A 17,815-nucleotide genomic window follows, 5' to 3' on the forward strand; every position below is an offset into this window, starting at 1 on the left:
CTCTACACAGTGCCACCACCACTTACCGCCTCCACCTCTCGCCGTCATGGTACTAAAACTCGGAACTCGACCCCAACTCGACCCTGGGAAAAACCGAGTTGTCTCGAGATATCTCGAGATCTCGGTCGAGTTGGTTTTTTTTTTTCCCACTCAAAACCTGGTTTCGGTGGGTTTTAGACCTAGTTTGGGTCTAAAACTTGGAAGTCAGCCTATTTTAGCCATTTAAACACAATGACACTATCAAATTTTGCAAAATCAAAGTCCAAATAGGAGTTTCACTTCAGACCCTAGGTTGGTAGGTGACGATGTAGTAAAATGTCCTACTTTACACATAATTTAGTAATAGAAAGCAATCAAAGCATTCAATTAATGTAAAACAACTTAAATAAGCATTAGAAATGTTAAAGTGTACAATATATCAATATGTTTCACATATTCCATCTTCCCTCCCTCATCCCATAAAATGTGATGCATTCTCTCGTTCAGAACGAGTCGGTCCACATATTCTTCCCAGCTCATCATATTGTTGAAGTATTGTACATAGTGTGCCACAATATCTCAAGTTCTGTTCCTCCTCTGCCGGAGGCAATTTAAGGCAGCAACAGCTCACAGCCTTCACAGGGGAAGAAATGAGGGTTTGGACAGAACTCGATCGAAATATCTCGAGTTCTATCGAGTTACGGTACTTTTAAAGCATAAAATGGGTCAAGATCTGGGTCGACCCGCCCGAGATCCGAGATCTTGAGTCACCCGAGATCTCAACTGAGATAATGCACTTTTAGAACTCGTATTACGTCTCATCTCGACCCCTTGGAAAATCGAGATCTCAGTCGAGATCTCGCGAGTTCTCGTTCTATGCTCGCCGTAGGGAAGCACCACCACCACCACCTTCCGCCCTCGTCTAGCACCGCCAGCAACACCGCCCCATTCCACCTTCCTCTTTCTCGAGGTTCCTCTCTTGGAACCTTGAGTCTTTTTTCACCCTTGGTGGTGATTTTTCTCTCCCACCAAGGGCTCTTTTTGGCTTGATCCTTATGATTTGAACCAGATCTGATTTTTTGGTTGTTCATGCTACATCTTTTTCTTTATGGCATGCTTTGGTGATCTCTTCCGGAGCCCTTTGTTTGCGCAGTTGCTTTTTATTATCTGTTTTAGATGGAGGGAACAGATACTTCAACGACTTCAACCATGTCCCCTGTTTTGGATGGAGGAAGCAACCGCCATGATTTTCCTACCATCCTTGTGTGCTCCGTTAAACTTGATGGGAGTAACTATTTGATGTGGCCGAAGTCTTGTTCCCTTATGTATCAGTTCCCGTGGATTTTCTAAGATCTCATGAGTGATTTGGAGAAGCCTACAACTGCCGATGTTGCTCAAGAGAAGTGGTATTCTGACAACTCTCTTGTTATGGTGTTCCTGTTGAATTCGATGCAACCCCATATTGCTCGAGGATATCTTTTACTAGCTACTGTTGCCCAGATCTGGCAGGCTGCAAAGGAAACCTATTCCCAGGTTAAGAATGCTGCCAAGGTGTATAAGTTGAAACAGAAAATCAGTGGCACCAAGCAGAGGGAGATAACACTCTCCCAGTACTATTCAGAGTTACAAGGCCTGTGGCAGAAACTCGATTTTTATGAAGATTATCATCCTCTTTGTCTTGGTGATGTTGTTGCGTTTAAGAAACGGGAAGACAAGCTTTGTGTATATGAGTTCCTCGCTGGCCTGAACATCGAATTTGATCCGATTAAGGGCCTTAAGGCTCATGTTCTGAATCGTGAACCCTTTCCACCCTTGGCCCAAGCCTATTCTCTGGTTCAATCTGAGGACAGTCGGACATGTTTCCATGTTACAGCAGAATTCTCAAGAAAGGTCTACCTTATTTTCTGATTCTCCATCTCGTGGAGGGAGTTCTTCCAACCGATCAGGTGATCGCAGCCAGCCCATGAAAGAGGTTCTAAAGTGTGACTATTGTGGTAAGGAGCGCCATTACCAAAGATCATTGTTGGAAGCTTTACGGGCATCCTGAGACTGGTATTGGTTGTGGCTGTGAGCATGGTGGTTCTACTGGTGGACATGGTCGTGGTACTCCACCTCTTGCCCACCACACGAAGACTACTACTAAGGGTTCTACTGGTCATACATATTCCCCTTTTTCCCAGGAGCAACTCTCTATGATGCGCCACATGATGACCTAGCTTTCCACTCAATCTGCTGCACCGGCTGCCTCTCTACCAATTCGCTCTGAGTCCCATTCTGCCCATTCAGGTATTTATTTTAATAATCCTAGTGCCCCGATGGTACCTGTTCCTTAGATAATCGACTCGGATGCTCCAGTCCAAATGACTGGTTCTCCCAGCCAATTTTCTCAATACTCTCCATTATCAGGTAAGGAAAAAGTTTACATTGCAGATGGCTCCTTTTCTCCTATTTCTGGGAAGGGAGTTGTCAAAGTCTGTAATTTCTCCTTCTCATCTGTTTTATATGTCCCATCTTTCCCTACTAATCTTCTTTCCATTAGTAGTATTACCCAAGCCTTAAATTGCAAAGTAACATTTTTCCCTCTCACTGTATTTTTTAGGACCTGGTGATGGGGGCAACGATTGGTAGTGGTAAGGTGTGTGGTGGTCTCTACATACTAGATAGTAGTTTTGTTGAGAATTAGGGTTATTTTTGTCTTACAACTTTGGGTTTTGGTTTTTTTTATGTTTTTTCAGTATTTTTTTGTCCTTAGTTGTAAGGGTGTAATGTGTAATAGGTTAGGGGTAATTTTGTAAACCTCTAACTTATTTACACTTCTTTTTCATATTGAAGATATATATATATTTGAGAGGAGGGCCTGCAATAGGTAATTCCAACCTTTCTATCACAGGCTGCCTTCTCCCTTCTTCCATCGGCAGTGTGTGTTCCCCCTTTCTCTTCTTCTACTTTTTATTCCTTCTCTTTTCTGCTGATTAGTTAGGTTCTGGTTTGTATCATAGTATCGGAGCCATACTAATCAGTAGAAGAGATCACCCAATCCTTTTCTGCTGATCTCCTTTTTCGTTTCCCAGTTTTTTTTTTTTTTTTGTGGTGGGCAGCCAGTGTTGCTGCGGTTTTGTTCTGATGGATTAAAGACTCCTGTATTGATGAATGGAGTACTAAATTAATCCTTGCCTGTGTTCCTGTTGCTGCTATGGAGAATTCTGGTTGAAGCATGAAGGGTCTCTTCTTCACTAGAGATCGATTTTTTTTCTGCCCTATTTTTTTCCTCGATTGTTGCTGCTGCCATGAGGGGTGCTGCTCGTATGCTTGATAATTGCTGCAAGTTCTAGTGGTGTTGAAGGAGTTTATCATGCCTGATTAATGGTGAGTTGAACTCAGGCCAAATCCAATTGTTGTTTCCCAAAGTTTGTGAAATCGATTATTGTCATGGTTTTCTAAGACCCTGTAATCGATTTTTTTGTCTGGTGTTAATCAAGTGTTGCTCCTTGTGCGTGGTTTGTGGAAGTCTTTCCTACTATGTTTACAATCCTAGGATTGGTGGTGGTTTCTTTCCTGAGGATTATCGGTTGCTGATTTGGTGGTGTTCTACCTGTGCCATTCTTATCAGTTTGGATCCTTTCAGTACTGTGATCAAATCGATCTACTTTGTGTTGGGATTTTTAATTTTTTTTAGTGATTGTTGGAAGACTCTTAGTATTTTTTTTTGCTGCTGGTTTTGATATTGTTACCGTGCCTGGAGATAAAGATAAAGTTTCCACTGTAGCTACCACTTCAGCTACTCCTTCGACTGGTACTGTGAATGTTCACCATTACCTCCATCAAACTCAAGGGCAGTTCCAATTATTTGTTGTGGGCTCAGGCTGTGAAGGTGTATATCATAGCTAAAAAGAAGCTCAAATATATTACCACTGATCCTCCTGCCTCTGATTCTCGTGATTATGAAGATTGGATGCAAGAAAATGCAGTGATTTTGATATGGTTGTGGAACAGCATGGAACCTGATATTGCTGCTAATGTGATGTTTCATACTACAGCCAAGGGTGTTTGGGACAATCTGAAGGACACCTATTCCCAAGAGAAAAATATGAATCGGGTATATGGTCTTTATGAGAAATTGTTTCAGCTTCTTCAGTCTGGTAAACCTCTTCAAGACTACTACAGTTCCTTTAAAGGTCTTGTTGAGGAGTTAAATGTTTTTCAGCCCCTCACAACTGACATTGACAAACTCAAGGCACAACGGAATGAGTTCTTTGTTTATAAATTTCTAGCTGGCCTGGATTTTGATCTGCAAAAGGTGAAGGGCCATGTTCTTGCTGGTGAAACCGTGCCTACCCTTACCGATACTTTTTCTCAACTTCAGCGCATCGCTGCTCTTGTGAAGTCTGACTCCTCTCCTGAAGACAATTCTACCTATACTACTAGTCGTGGTCGAGGCCGTGGTAGTGGTGGTGGTGGTCTAGGTACTAGTAGCCCTAGTGGTTTCTCAGGTGGGTTCTCTGGTGACAAACCCCCTAGGAAGTGTACTCATTGTGGGAAGAATGATCACACTATTGATTATTGTTGGGACAAACATGGTAAGCCAGATTGGGCATCTCAGTCAGCCAATCATGCAGTGACAGATGGTAGTCATGATGGTGTCTCTCCTGGTGATTCTCCACAAGATCCAATAACAGGTGGCAGCTCTACTGCAACTCTTACTCGTGATGAATTTTCTCAATTAGTACGGTGATTATAGAGTCTAGAGGCCTCCACTCATACATCCACTGGACCGTCTTCCTTTGCTACTCTGGCTCATGCAGGTACACCAGCCTTCTTTTCCACTACTTCCTCGCCTTGGATCATTGACTCTAGGGCTTCCTCTTATATGACTGGTGAGTCTTTGTTATTTAAATCTTTGTCCCATAATACTCAATCTTCACCAGTTATCTTAGCTAATGGTTCTTCTACCCCAGTGTCTAGACATGGTACAATATCACCTTCCTCTTCCCTTTCTCCTCTGTGTTTCATGTTCCTCAATTACCATTGAATCTTCTATCTGTAAGTGCATTAACCAAGTCATTACATTGCTCCGTGACATTTTTTCCTACTCACTATGTTTTTCAGGACCTTCACACGAGGAAGACGATTGGTGGAGGGGGTGAAAAGGATGGACTATACTATCTTGATTGTGGTGCTGCTATTTCTTTTGCTGCTGCTGCTGCTGTTGATGGTGTTACTCCCCTCCAGTGGCACTGTCGATTAGGTCATTTGTCCTTAGCTAGGTTAAAGTTATTGTTTCCTTCTTTTAAGCCCTTATCTAAGATTGAGTGTGAAGCTTGCGAGTTAGGTACGCATCATCGTGCTTCTTTCCCTTCTCGTTCTGTGGCTCGTAGTTCGTCTTAATTTTCCTTGGTCCATTCGGACATGTGGGGTCCTTGGCATGTCAGGAATAAGAGTGGGTTTGTGTACTTTATTACTTTTGTTGACGATCACTCTCGCCTTACATGGTTGTACCTCTTGAAGGATTGTTCTGAGTTTCCCTCCGTATTTTAAAATTTTGTTACTGAAATAAAAACACAATTTGGCATGTTTATTAAAATTTTTCGTTTTGATAATGCCTTAGAATTTGTGCAAAATGAGGTTTCTGAATTTTGTGTTGCTTGTGGTATTATTCATCAAACTAACTGTTCGTACACCCCACAACAAAATGGGATGGCCGAATGCAAGAATAGGCATTTACTTGAGGTTGTTTGGACTATAATGATGCATATGCATGTTCCGAAGCAATTTTGGTGTAAAGAAGTACTCACAGCATGTTACTTGATTAATCGAATGCCCATGTCTGTTCTTGCCGATGAATCCCCTTTTTCTGTTGTTTTTCCCGGGCACCCCCTTTTCGGTTACCACCTCGTGTTTTTTGCTGTATTTGTTTTGTTCACAATCTGCATTTAACCACTGACAAATTGTCACCTAAGTCCACTAAGTGTGTTTTTCTTGGTTATTCCAATACCCAGAAGGGGTATAAGTGTTACGACCCTGTGACCCATAGGTATTTTGTTAGTGCTGATGTTACGTTCTTTAAAGAGAGTTCTTATTATCAATCGTCTCCCTCCATGTCTGTGGATGATTGGCATGTGGTTACTCCTCCTCCTATCCCTGTCTTAGTTCCATCCCCTGATGCTCCTAAAGCACCATTACAGATTTATCAGCGGCGAGAATTAGTAGCTCCACAGGCCGAGATTCCCCCAGCTCCAACGGTTTCTCTACCTCCACCAGCTCCTTCCTTTGGTGAAGCTCCGACTTCCTCATCCTCTGATGACTTGCGGATTGCCTAGCGCAAAGGTATCCGTTCTTGCACTCAAAAGTCTAATGTTGTCTATTCCATTGATAAGTATGTGTCTATTTCCCACCTTTCGTCCTCTGTTTACAATTTTGCGTTGTCCCTCTCGGCTACTACCATACCCACAAATCATACTGAGGCTCTTTGTCTTCCTGGTTGGAAAACGGCTATGGATGTGGAAATGGAGGCTCTCTTGTCTCGTAATACTTGGAGTTTGGTAGAGTTACCCCCTGGTAAGGACCTAGTTAAGTGTCGTTGGGTGTACACTGTCAAGTACCTTCCTGATGGATCTATTGAGTGGCTCATAGCTCATCTGGTTGCCAAAGGGTATACCCAGACTTATGGTGTTGACTATTTCGAGACCTTCAGCCCTATTGCTCAGCTGAATTCTGTTTGTCTGCTTATTTCTCTTGTTGTTAACTTTGATTGGCTGTTATTTCAGTTGGATATTAAGAATGCTTTTTTATATGGTGATCTTCATGAGGAGGTTCATATAGAGCAACCTCCAGGGTACGTTGCTTAGGGGGAGAATGGTGCTCTAGTCTGTAAGTTGCAAAAAGCTATCTATGGTCTCAAACAGTCTCCCAGAGCATGGTTTGAGAAGTTTAGTACCACAGTGGTGTCATGTGGATTTTCATAGTGCTGCTTTGATCACTCTGTGTTTGTTCGTTGTTGTGATGGCAAGTTGGTTGTTTTAGTGGTTTATGTGGACGATATCATTGTATCGGGTGATGATGTAGCAGGCATTGTAGAGGTAAAGTGTTATTTATAACAGCACTTTCAGACTAAGGATCTAGGTGATCTCCACTACTTTCTGGGTATTGAAATTGTGAGAAGCAAGAAAGGTATCAGTCTGTCCTAGAGGAAGTATGTTTTAGATCTTTTGTCTGACATTGGTATGCTTTGCATCAAAGCCAATCAATATTCTCATGGATCCTCACCAGAAGTTTGGAGTAGATGATGCCATGATGGTGATCTCCTTTTGGATGTTCACCAGTACAGAAGTTTGATTGGGAAGCTGATTTACCTTACTGTTACCAGACCGGACATTTCTTTCGCTATGGGAGTCCTTAGTCAGTTCATGCAGACTCCAAAAAAAAGCACATTGGGATGCTGCTGTCCGCATTCTTCGGTACTTGAAGGGTGCTCCAGGTAGAGGGCTAGTTTATCGTCCCAGTCAGCACTTGGATCTGGTTGCATATTCCGATGCTGATTGGGCAGGCTCCGCAGGAGATCGTCGCTCTACCATAGGCTATTGTATGTTTGTTGGAGGCAATTTAGTGTCGTGGTGTAGCAAGAAGCAGACTACTATTGCTAGATCCAGCGCTGAGGCTGAGTATAGAGCTATGGCCCATACTACAGTAGAGTTGATGTGGCTCAAGTCTCTTTTTCTTGAGATGGGTTTTTTTGTACCCACTCCAATGAAGATGTACTGTGATAGTCAAGCGCCATATATATTGCCAGTAACCAGTCTACCATGAGCGGACTAAACATATTAAAGTAGATTGTCATTTTGTTTGTGATGCAGTCATGTAGAAGCTTGTTGAGACTCTGTTTTTTTCCTCTTCAGATTAGCTTGCTGATGTGTTCACCAAGTCGTTGTTTGCTCCTAATTTTCGCACTTGTTGTAATAAGCTGAGCATGGGTGACCTATATGCTCTAGCTTGAGGGGAAGTGTTGAGAATTAGGGGTATTTTTGTCTTACAACTTTAGGTTTTGGGTTTTTTATATTTTTTTAGTATTTTGTTGTCCTTAGTTGTAAGGGTGTAATGTGTAATAGGTTAGGGGTAATTTTGTAAACCTCTAACTTATTTACACTTTTTTTTCATATTGAGATATATATTTGAGAGGAGGGTCTGCAATAGGTAATTCCAACCTTTCTATCGCAGGCTACCTTCTCCCTTCTTCCATCGGCAGTGTGTGTTCCCCCTTTCTCTTCTACTTCTTCTTCCTTCTCTTTTCTGCTGATTAGTTAGGTTCTGGTTGGTATCAAATTCTGCTCCTGTTATTTCTACCCAGGCTCATCACATGGACTCCTCTACTGCTGCTTTGACCCGAGTTACGTTTATGGCACCAACGCTTGGGACATCCTCCGATGGGTACTTTGTCTACTATTTTTCCCACTTTATTTTCTAAATGTAACCCAAGCCAGTTTTTATGTGGTGCTTACATTTTTGCAAAGCAAATTAGAACAAGTTACCCTAGTTTGAGCAATAAAAGTTTAGTTCCTTTCTCGTTAATTCATTCTGATGTATGGGGCCCTGCCTGTTGTGTCTCTGTCTCTAGTTACTGCTAGTTTGTTTCTTTTATTGATTGTCATTCTCGCCTTACCATGAGATACTTGATGAGTCAGAAGAATGAGGCTTTTTATTGTTTTAAGTGGTTCCATGAATTGGAAAAAACACAATATGTTGCTCGGATTCATATTCTCCGCTCTGATAATGGGAAGGAATATATGGAAGGTTCTTCTCAGACCTTTCTCACGGACTTGGGCATTATCCATCAGACCAACTGTGTTGATACCCCGGCCCAGAATGGGGTAGCGGAGCGCAAGAATCATCATCGCCTGGAGGTGGCTCGTTCTCTTATGTTCGAGATGCATGTACCGGCCCAATACTGGAGTGAGGCCGTTCTCTCTGCTGCTTACTTGATCAATTGGATGCCATCTCGCATTTTGGCATCCCTCTTCCCTGTTGAGATTATTACTGGGTCTTCTTCTTTTATTGTGCCTCCCAAGGTTTTTGGCTGTGTTTGCTTTGCCTAAAATCATCACATTCATGGGAAATTTGATCCTCGTGGTCTCCGGTGCAAATTTCTTAGGTATTTTGCCACTCAAAAGGGGTACAAGTGCTACCACCCTCCTTCCCGTCAAATGTTGGTGACGATGGATGTTGACAGAGGCTTATTATTCTATGTTGGCACCTCTTCAGGGGGAGTCTGCTGCTTTATGTGAAGATGTGCCATTGGTTACTCCTCTTGAGACAGGACGGCCCTTGACTGAGATGGGGATGACAGATAGTGTGCTCAGTACTGAGCCTGAGCCTCCTATTCATGGGGAGCCCAGATTGTTAAGAGTTTTCTCAAGAAAGAATTTGAAAAAGACCACTCCAGCCATCCAAGTCGATACCACTCCAGCCACTCAGGCTGCAAGTGGATGTTTACTGTTAAACAATATGCTAATGGGACTGTAGATCGGTACAAGGCGAGATTGGTTGCCAAAAGCTGTACCCAGATGTATGGCATCGAGTACCATGAGACCTTTGCCCCTGTTGCCAAGATGAACACCATTCGAGTTATTATTTCATGTGCAGTGAATTTTGGATGGGAGATGCAGAAACTTGACGTCAAGAATGCGTTCCTCTTTGGGGAACTGCAAGAAGAGGTTTATATGGATGTTTCCCCTGGTTTCTCTTCTCCACAGACTCAAGGGAAAGTATATAACCTAAAGAAGGCATTATATGGGATGAAGCAATCACTACAGGCTTGGTTTGGTCGATTCCATAGAGCTATGGTGTCAATGGGATGCAAGCAGAGTAATGCTGACCACACCCTATTTGTTAAGTGAGTTAATGATCACCTTACCATTCTAATTGTATATGTGGACGACATAGCTGTTATTGGGAATGATCTTGTTGAGATGGCTACTTTGAAGACTTACCTAGTCAAGGAATTTGAGATCAAAGACCTAGGGAAGTTAAGATATTTTCTTGGAATTGAGGTGGCTCGATCTACTAGAGGTATACTTCTCTCTCAACGGAAATACACTCTAGATCTTCTTTCAAAAACAGGTATGCTCGGCTGCAAGCCTGCAGATACTCCTCTCGAGGTCAACTCCCATTTGAAAGCTAATGATGGTGAGCTGGTTGATAAGGGGAGATACCAACGCCTAGTCGAACATCTCATTTATTTGTCCCATACCAGGCCGGACATAGCCTATGCTGTGAGTTTGGATTCTGAGGTACCTGAAGTCGGCCCAAAGGAAGGATATTCTTTTTTCACCTCAAGATCACATGCGTGTAGAGGTCTTTACTGATGCAGACTGGGCTGGTTCACCAGATGACAGGAGATCAACGTCTGGATATTGCACTCTTATTGGCGGCAACCTTGTTACCTGCGTAGTAAAAAGCAAACTGTGGTAGCTCGGTCTAGTGCGGAGGCTGAATTTTGTGCTATGGTACATGGTGATTGTGAGTTGCTATGGCTTCAGGGTCTCCTTTGTGATTTGGGTCTTCCTGTCCGTGTTCCTATGATGTTATAGTATGACAACAAGTCTGCGATCAGCATTGCCCATAACCCAGTTCAACATGATTGCACCAAACATGTTGAGATTGATCGCCACTTCATCAAGGAAAAGCTGGAGTTGGGCCTTATCTGCACTCCTTTTGTGAAGTCCAGTAAGTAGTCAGCAGATGTCCTCACAAAAGGGCTTAGTATTAATGCGTTTCATCCGATTTTGTGCAAGTTGGGCATGTGTGATATCTATGCTCCAACTTGAGGGGGAGTATTGTAATAAGGGTGTAATATGGGTACAGGGGTAGTTCAGTCTTTTTGGTTATTCTATTGTAACCCTACTGTAATCCTACTTCATACTCCAAGTTGTTTCTTATCCTCTGTTTTCCTTATTGACTAGGTTTTTAATTCCTGAATTACTTTCCTTATCTATTGTAACTTCTTTGAGGGAGGGAGATTGCATCTCATGATACTGCTATATTGGCCCAACTCCTGACAAAAATCAAGGCGACACCGTCATGGTGGCAAGGCGTCCGCCTAGGCGCCCAATGCAACCAAGGAGCCTGGACGCCTAGGCGATGCCTTGATAACTATGAATTTAACTTAGACAAGCAAATAAAATAAGATAAGAAACAACTTGGAGTAGCCACGATAGGAACAATCCCCCTATTGTGGTACACATACAAATTGTACCCCCACGGTAGTCAGGGTCCATTCTTCAATCTCTAACAAACAGCATCAAGAGGACAATATTCTATGGAAGCAAACCATCCATCATAAAACCGCAGGGGATAAAAGCACACACACAAAAAAAAGAATTTTCTGCCGTAGGGATTGTTCCAGAAGTCTCTGAAGCTGGAAGTGCTCCAGAATTTTCTGTGGCAGCTTCTGAAGACTGATCACTCCATCATTAATCGCAGTATACAAGGAACCTTTGTTTTTATTCATGTTCTTCAACTAGGGTTTCACAGCACAGAAGGGCAGCATGGGGTGCTGCTGACCAAGATAAGAAGATCCTTAAAAAGGACTCCCATAAAAAAAATAAAAAAATAAAAAAAAAAAAAAAAAAAAAGAAGTAAGTAAGGAACTAGAAGATTAGAGTTCTGATACCATGTTAAAAGGTTCAGACACTAACAAACAGTACCAGGACTAAAGTAAAGGATATGAAGAGGAGGAGGAGAAGAAAGGAAGAAGAAGAGGAATCGAGAGAGATAGAGTAAAATAAGAAAAGGGGCTCACTGTTTCACTAGGTTAGTAAACCGTGAGCAAATAACTTGTATTTATAAGCTGAAGTTAAAGAAATTACAATTAGGGACAAGATAGAAATTACAAATAAAGACAAGATATAAAACCTAAGACAAGAATACCCCCTGCTTTGCACTTTAACACAATTCACAGATACATTTCCAGGCCAACTAACCTCCAGACAGATAAACATATATTAAAACATTTTTTGATCAATTCTTTGAACGATATCTAAGATTCAACTCTGCCCATATCTGAGGCAAGGACAGAAATGGGTACTTCTTTGAAATTAGGCAAAACAGAGACCCATGTTGCAATCTCATTAATCAACAATCAAAATGTCATTGTTGTATCCTTCGCTACCCTCTCAAGTGTTCGGTGGTTCCTTTCCAGCCAGACCTGCAACCAAGGTTTAAAGTATCGGTATCGGGTATCGTATCGGTCGGGTGATTTTAAGAGACGTATCGTATCGTATCGTATCGTATTGTATTGTTTCGGAGATACGTATCGAACAATACAGATACGCATAGAAATGATCAAAATACACATGGAAATACACTTTTGGAACAAAAAACAATATAAATAAGCAATATATAATAAGTGTCATGCATAAACCTAAAATGGTGAATAATGTATAACCAAACAAGTGCATTAAATTGAAATTGTTATAAAAGATGAGGTTTCTTACATGTAATCGTCTATAGCCATGAAGAGTATTAGATGATGCAAAGGATGATGTTGTTGCACTCTTTGATTCGTTTTTTAGTTTAAAAATGTGAAAAACCAAGATTAAATGCAAGATTTTAGACTCTTGGTTGAGAGTTTTCCTTCATTTTTTCGTTAGATTAAGAGTTGTATCGAGTCTGTGAGTGAAAATGGCTGTTTTTATGGAATGTATCGATGGTATCGGTACATATCGGTGTGTATCAGTATGTATCGGTATGTATTGGTAATGTATCGGTATGTATCGAGTCGCATCGGCCGATACGTATCGATATGTATCGATACGTATTAAACCAGCCACAGAACCCTTTATTGGACGTATCGATGGTATCGATCCGTATCGTATTGTATCATCCCGTATCGGTCGATACAATTCGAGGCAGTTCATTTAAAAAAAAAATGGAGACGTATCGGTATGTATCGTATTGGTATCGACCGATACCAATACGTATTAGTCTGTATCGTATCGTATCGGTCGATACTTTAAACCATGCCTGCAACACGATAGCATATGGTCCAATCTTATTAACCCTAGTCAGTGACAAAGTTGATAGTGCTAGCCGGCATGCAGAGAGAGAGAGAGAGAGAGATCATTGGAACAGTTCCTTGCCCCTGGCTCCCACTGTTCATGCCTCTAGTGAACATCAGCGTAAACAGTTGGCCCGCCACCATGATTGCAATTGATAACAGAGATCACAGGAGCGAGGGAGAAGGTCCTTCTCCGGCAGAGCTTCTTCATCAGCATAGCTAACATTGGTGAAGATTGTCTTCTCTGTGTACAGTACAACAGCCTCTTCTTCTTCGGAGTTTGGACCTTCTTCCAACGAAAATGAAAGGCAAATCAAAATTGTAGCTCAACAGCCAACTGATGTAGTGCACTCACTGTTTTGGGCAAGTTAGCAACACAAATCTTTCTTTAACTTCAGCTGGGTAGTTTGATAATGTGGAACCCAATTTTGGGTAATCCAGGGAATTTTCCTAGACAATATATTCATACCTGATTTTGCCGAAAATTTGCATACCTGTTCATAAACAATCCTTCCAAAAATGAAAAATAAAAAGAAGAAAAGAGAGAAAAACATCAGAGTTGTCTCATCTTAATCTAACTAAAAGGTTGTTGGGTTTTGTCTTTGCCCTCAGAAAGCATATGTGATCCATTGGGTGCGGTTAGATCAGTACTCTTCAATTGATGAGGCCTACACTGATGGAATGAATCGCTTGAAATTTTTAGTGTCAAGAGTGCAAAGTATTGACCTGTGAGTAACAGTTATCGCATTGCATTCTTTATGCAGTTTTAGTACATCAATTGATTCCATGAAAGTTCACTTACATTATTTTTTATTGGTTTTCAACTATTAGACCAAGGCTATCATCAGGTTCTGTAAAATTATACACGCGCCTTTTTGGTTCTTCGTTGAATATGTCGAGCATGACGAACGAGGCATACATGCAAGCTGTATTGCAAGCTAAAGAGCATATCCTTTCTGGGGATATTTTCCAAATAGTACTAAGTCAACGTTTTAAGCGACGAACATTTGCTGATCCATTTGAAGTATACAGAGCATTGAGAGTTGTTAATCCAAGTCCTTATATGGCTTATCTACAGGTATGTCCACTTTTTTTCAGAAGCTTTTTGTTATTTCTATTCAGTAGTTTATTTCTGTGTATTTGATTTTGATATTAACTTCGTTGTCTCAATTAGGCCAGAGGATGTATTATGGTTGCTTCAAGCCCAGAAATTCTCACTCGTGTGAAGAAGGTAAATTGATGCAGTAACTATTTTTATCTTTTCCCATATTGCAGACTACAAATGATTTCAAGAATCTGAACTGAGTACTGTTCGTCTTAGAAATTTCTTTCCATACACTAAGAGAAGGGAAGGGAGGGAATGATGGCTATGCTGTTCTTGTCGAATTTTTTTGCATAAGCTTATTTTGATTTAGATCCATATGAAGGGCTTTGATCTTCCATAAGTTGAATTGCATCTTTCTAATTAATTTCTTGTATTGGTTGAGGATACTATTATGTAATTTTTGTTTCTCTTTTCAAAGGTTGGTCTTTTTTCATGGAGGGTATATATCTATATGGTGCCAATCTCTTCCTCAACTTAAGTTTTGTTCTCATTAACAGAGAAATATTATGAACCGACCGCTTGCTGGGACTGTTAGAAGAGGTAAGACAGACAAGGAGGATGAGATTTTGGAAAAGGAACTGCTGAATGATGAAAAGCAATGTGCAGAGCACATTATGCTAGTTGATTTGGGACGGAATGATGTTGGAAAGGTTTGTCTTTACTTTTTGTTGTTATGAAACAATTGTATAGGTTTAGAAGCTTTTTCCTTTGACTATATAATTTGCGCATGCGTATATTTTTGTTTTTCTCTCTCTGTCACCTTAGGCAGGTAGACCCTGGGGGGTATGTTTTGGTGCTGCAGGATCAACCTTTTAGGTCTTGACATTTGAAATTCTGTTAATAACATATCCATGTTTTCACGATTGAGGTAGTGGTCTTTGAGTATTTGGGTCAAGGTTATCTCAACTTCAATTTTTTTTTCTCTCCTCTGCATGGTTAAATTTTCCGAAACAGTATAGTTGTCACGGAGACCAGGCGACCCAAGGCGTTAGGGGGCGCTTCCTAGGTGCAATGGTAAGGTTGCTCAATTGTGATCAAATGATCATGGGTTTGCATCTGGAAACAGCCTCTCAGCAAAAGCAGGGGTAAGGCTGCATGCATTATGACCCTCACCAGACCTCGCAGTGGTGGGAGCCTCGTGCACCGGGTATGCCCTTTATGCTTATATGTAACATAGAGGCCATTTCAATGCAATATGATATAATTATGCTAATCTTGCCTTAATATGAGAAACCCAACATAAAATAAACAAAATATATGATATAATAAAAGTATATTCATAAAAAAAAAAACCATAAATCAACAGAAACTCGTGAATTGTAAACAAGGCATATCGTCTTGGACCAAAAAAAGAGCCTGGATGCCTAGGCAGCATCTAGGCGACACCTTGACAAATATGTCAGTATGTGCTCCAGCCAGTTAAGGACTAGGAATCGAGTAAAACTTCTCTCAAACATGGTTTGATGTTACATGTCTTGCACATGACTCATATGAAAGTATTGATTGAAGTAGCAGGTGAGGGCTAGGGCAAGGGCAAGGGCAATGGATTGATCAAGAATATCATGGTCTTATTTTTAAGACTAACTACAAAGAAAAATTGAACATCAAAATAATTAGGTAGAACTCATCGCAGTATGTGATTAAAATGATCTAGAAAGTATGGTTAAGCCAGATCATGACTGGGTTTCATATACAACATTGGAAATGAGGGAGGAGATTTATTCAGCAACTCAATAAGAAATTTTTTAATCAATTAGCCCAGATGGTTAAACGCCCCCAGCTCCATAAAATTTGCTTCCCTAGCAGTTTATGGGGGGGCCGTATCTATGTCCGATCTTTTAGAACACCTCAGTGATTTGTCTTTAACACATCTTATTTTATCTTTTGGTTCTCAGAATTGAACACTTTCTCATAAAAATTATTGGAGATAACGATGATTTGTGTCTAATGGATATTTTCACCACAGGTCTCCAAACCTGGTTCTGTTAAGGTGGAGAAGCTTATGAATGTTGAGCGGTACTCTCACGTAATGCACATTAGCTCCACGGTGAGGAACTGTGCCAGCAGTGTCTGTTCTAGTTCATTATGAGATGTATTTTCTATGTGAAAATCAACGTACTGCATCAGCTGCATGAAGACCTCGACACGTACTATTTGCCATGTTTTAAGTCATTTACAATCTTTAATAGTATTACTTGAGGATATAAGCTCTGAATATTGTTTCTTGAGAATCAGTTGTTTCCCTTTCTAGGTTTACCTAAATCCATCCTATTTGAAGTTTTATTGGTTTACCTAACTCCATTCTATTTTAAGTTTTATTAGTTTACTTAACTCTTTTATTTGTGGTCAAAGTTTGGTTTACTACACATCTGCTCAAAGATTTTAATGAAAATTTGTTGGCTCCTTTTCAGGTTACAGGTGAATTACTCGATGGTCTCACTTGCTGGGATGCACTGCGTGCAGCATTGCCTGTTGGAACAGTTAGTGGAGCACCAAAGGTATTCAGGACTTGCTCATTTTGTGATCATTTATAATTGACTGATGGTTAAGGTTGTAATAATAGTTATTAACTCTCAAAGGGCTTTGGAGTTGCTAAGTTGTATGACTCCATTTGAGGGTGGGGGTTGGATGGAAAACAATCTTTGATACTAGTGTCTCTGGTGTTGTGTAATGTCTTCTTTTCCCTAAGCGCCCCCCCCCCCCTTCCCCCCAGGGAAAAGACATGATGATTTCCTTTAATAGTGGTGCATGGATTGTATGGTCTTCCGAAGATTTTCTCGGTGGAGATTGCTTTGGTTAGATTCATCCAATAGATTCCAATTGTGCTTAGCAGTATGGATACGTTTGGTTTGACTTATCAATCTCCTCTTTGGTTAATCCACTTATGAAGAACCAAACATATGATGGCATAGAACTGAGCCTTTCATGAATCCACCAATCTTCTTGTGTCGAATGCAGGAGATGAATTGTCTTTATGTCGAGCGAGAGTTGCTGGAATCCATTTTTATTCGTAATGATTCACTATTATCTTTAACTAGAGCGTACAAAGAATGGTGTTTGAATAACAATATTTTTCAATGTGTGCATTGTAACAAAAGGTGAAGGCCATGGAGTTGATAGATCAGCTGGAAGTCACTAGGCGTGGGCCATATAGTGGTGGTTTCGGAGGCATTTCCTTTACTGGAGATATGGACATTGCCCTTGCTCTCAGGACCATCGTTTTCCCAACTGCAATCCATTATGACACAATGTACTCGTACAAGGATGCAAACAAACGCAGGGAATGGGTTGCCCACCTTCAAGCCGGGGCTGGAATTGTAGCTGACAGTGTACCCCAGGATGAACAGAGGGAATGTGAAAACAAAGCGGCTGGTCTTGCCCGTGCCATTGATCTCGCAGAGTCAACATTTGTTGATAAATGAAGTTGTTCAGGGGGTTAGATTGGGAGGCAAGGGGATCCACTTTTTCCATGGATTGCTGTGGAAAAGGAATTCGAATCTATAGAGAGCTATGTTTTCTCTTGTTCTTATATAATTATTTGCGTCTGCCTAGCCTGTGAGATGATTCTGTGGTGTATGGTTTGTATTTTCCAAAGGAATTTGTTACATATAACAGAAGACATTGAAAGCCAAAAGTCAAATTTAAAACTAGAAGTTTAAAAGACTGTTAGGTTGTGAAAATAT

General features: G+C 41.0%; 1 protein-coding gene across 2 annotated transcripts in view; it reads left to right on the forward strand.

The window, feature by feature from the left end:
- LOC122643665 (anthranilate synthase alpha subunit 1, chloroplastic-like) overlaps positions 1-17,664 on the forward strand; it is a 38,925-nt gene extending 21,261 nt beyond the window's left edge. For both annotated transcript variants that reach the window (XM_043837267.1, XM_043837274.1), the window contains exons 5-11: positions 13,640-13,755; positions 13,859-14,105; positions 14,202-14,258; positions 14,630-14,782; positions 16,099-16,179; positions 16,544-16,630; positions 17,231-17,664. In XM_043837267.1, the coding sequence (XP_043693202.1) occupies positions 13,640-13,755; positions 13,859-14,105; positions 14,202-14,258; positions 14,630-14,782; positions 16,099-16,179; positions 16,544-16,630; positions 17,231-17,554 (1,065 nt within the window). In that variant the 3' untranslated portion in view covers positions 17,555-17,664. The remainder of the gene's footprint in view (positions 1-13,639; positions 13,756-13,858; positions 14,106-14,201; positions 14,259-14,629; positions 14,783-16,098; positions 16,180-16,543; positions 16,631-17,230) is intronic.
- The last annotated feature ends 151 nt before the right edge of the window (positions 17,665-17,815 follow it).

The sequence above is a fragment of the Telopea speciosissima genome, chromosome 1 (assembly GCF_018873765.1).
Source record: "Telopea speciosissima isolate NSW1024214 ecotype Mountain lineage chromosome 1, Tspe_v1, whole genome shotgun sequence".
NCBI lineage: Eukaryota > Viridiplantae > Streptophyta > Magnoliopsida > Proteales > Proteaceae > Telopea > Telopea speciosissima.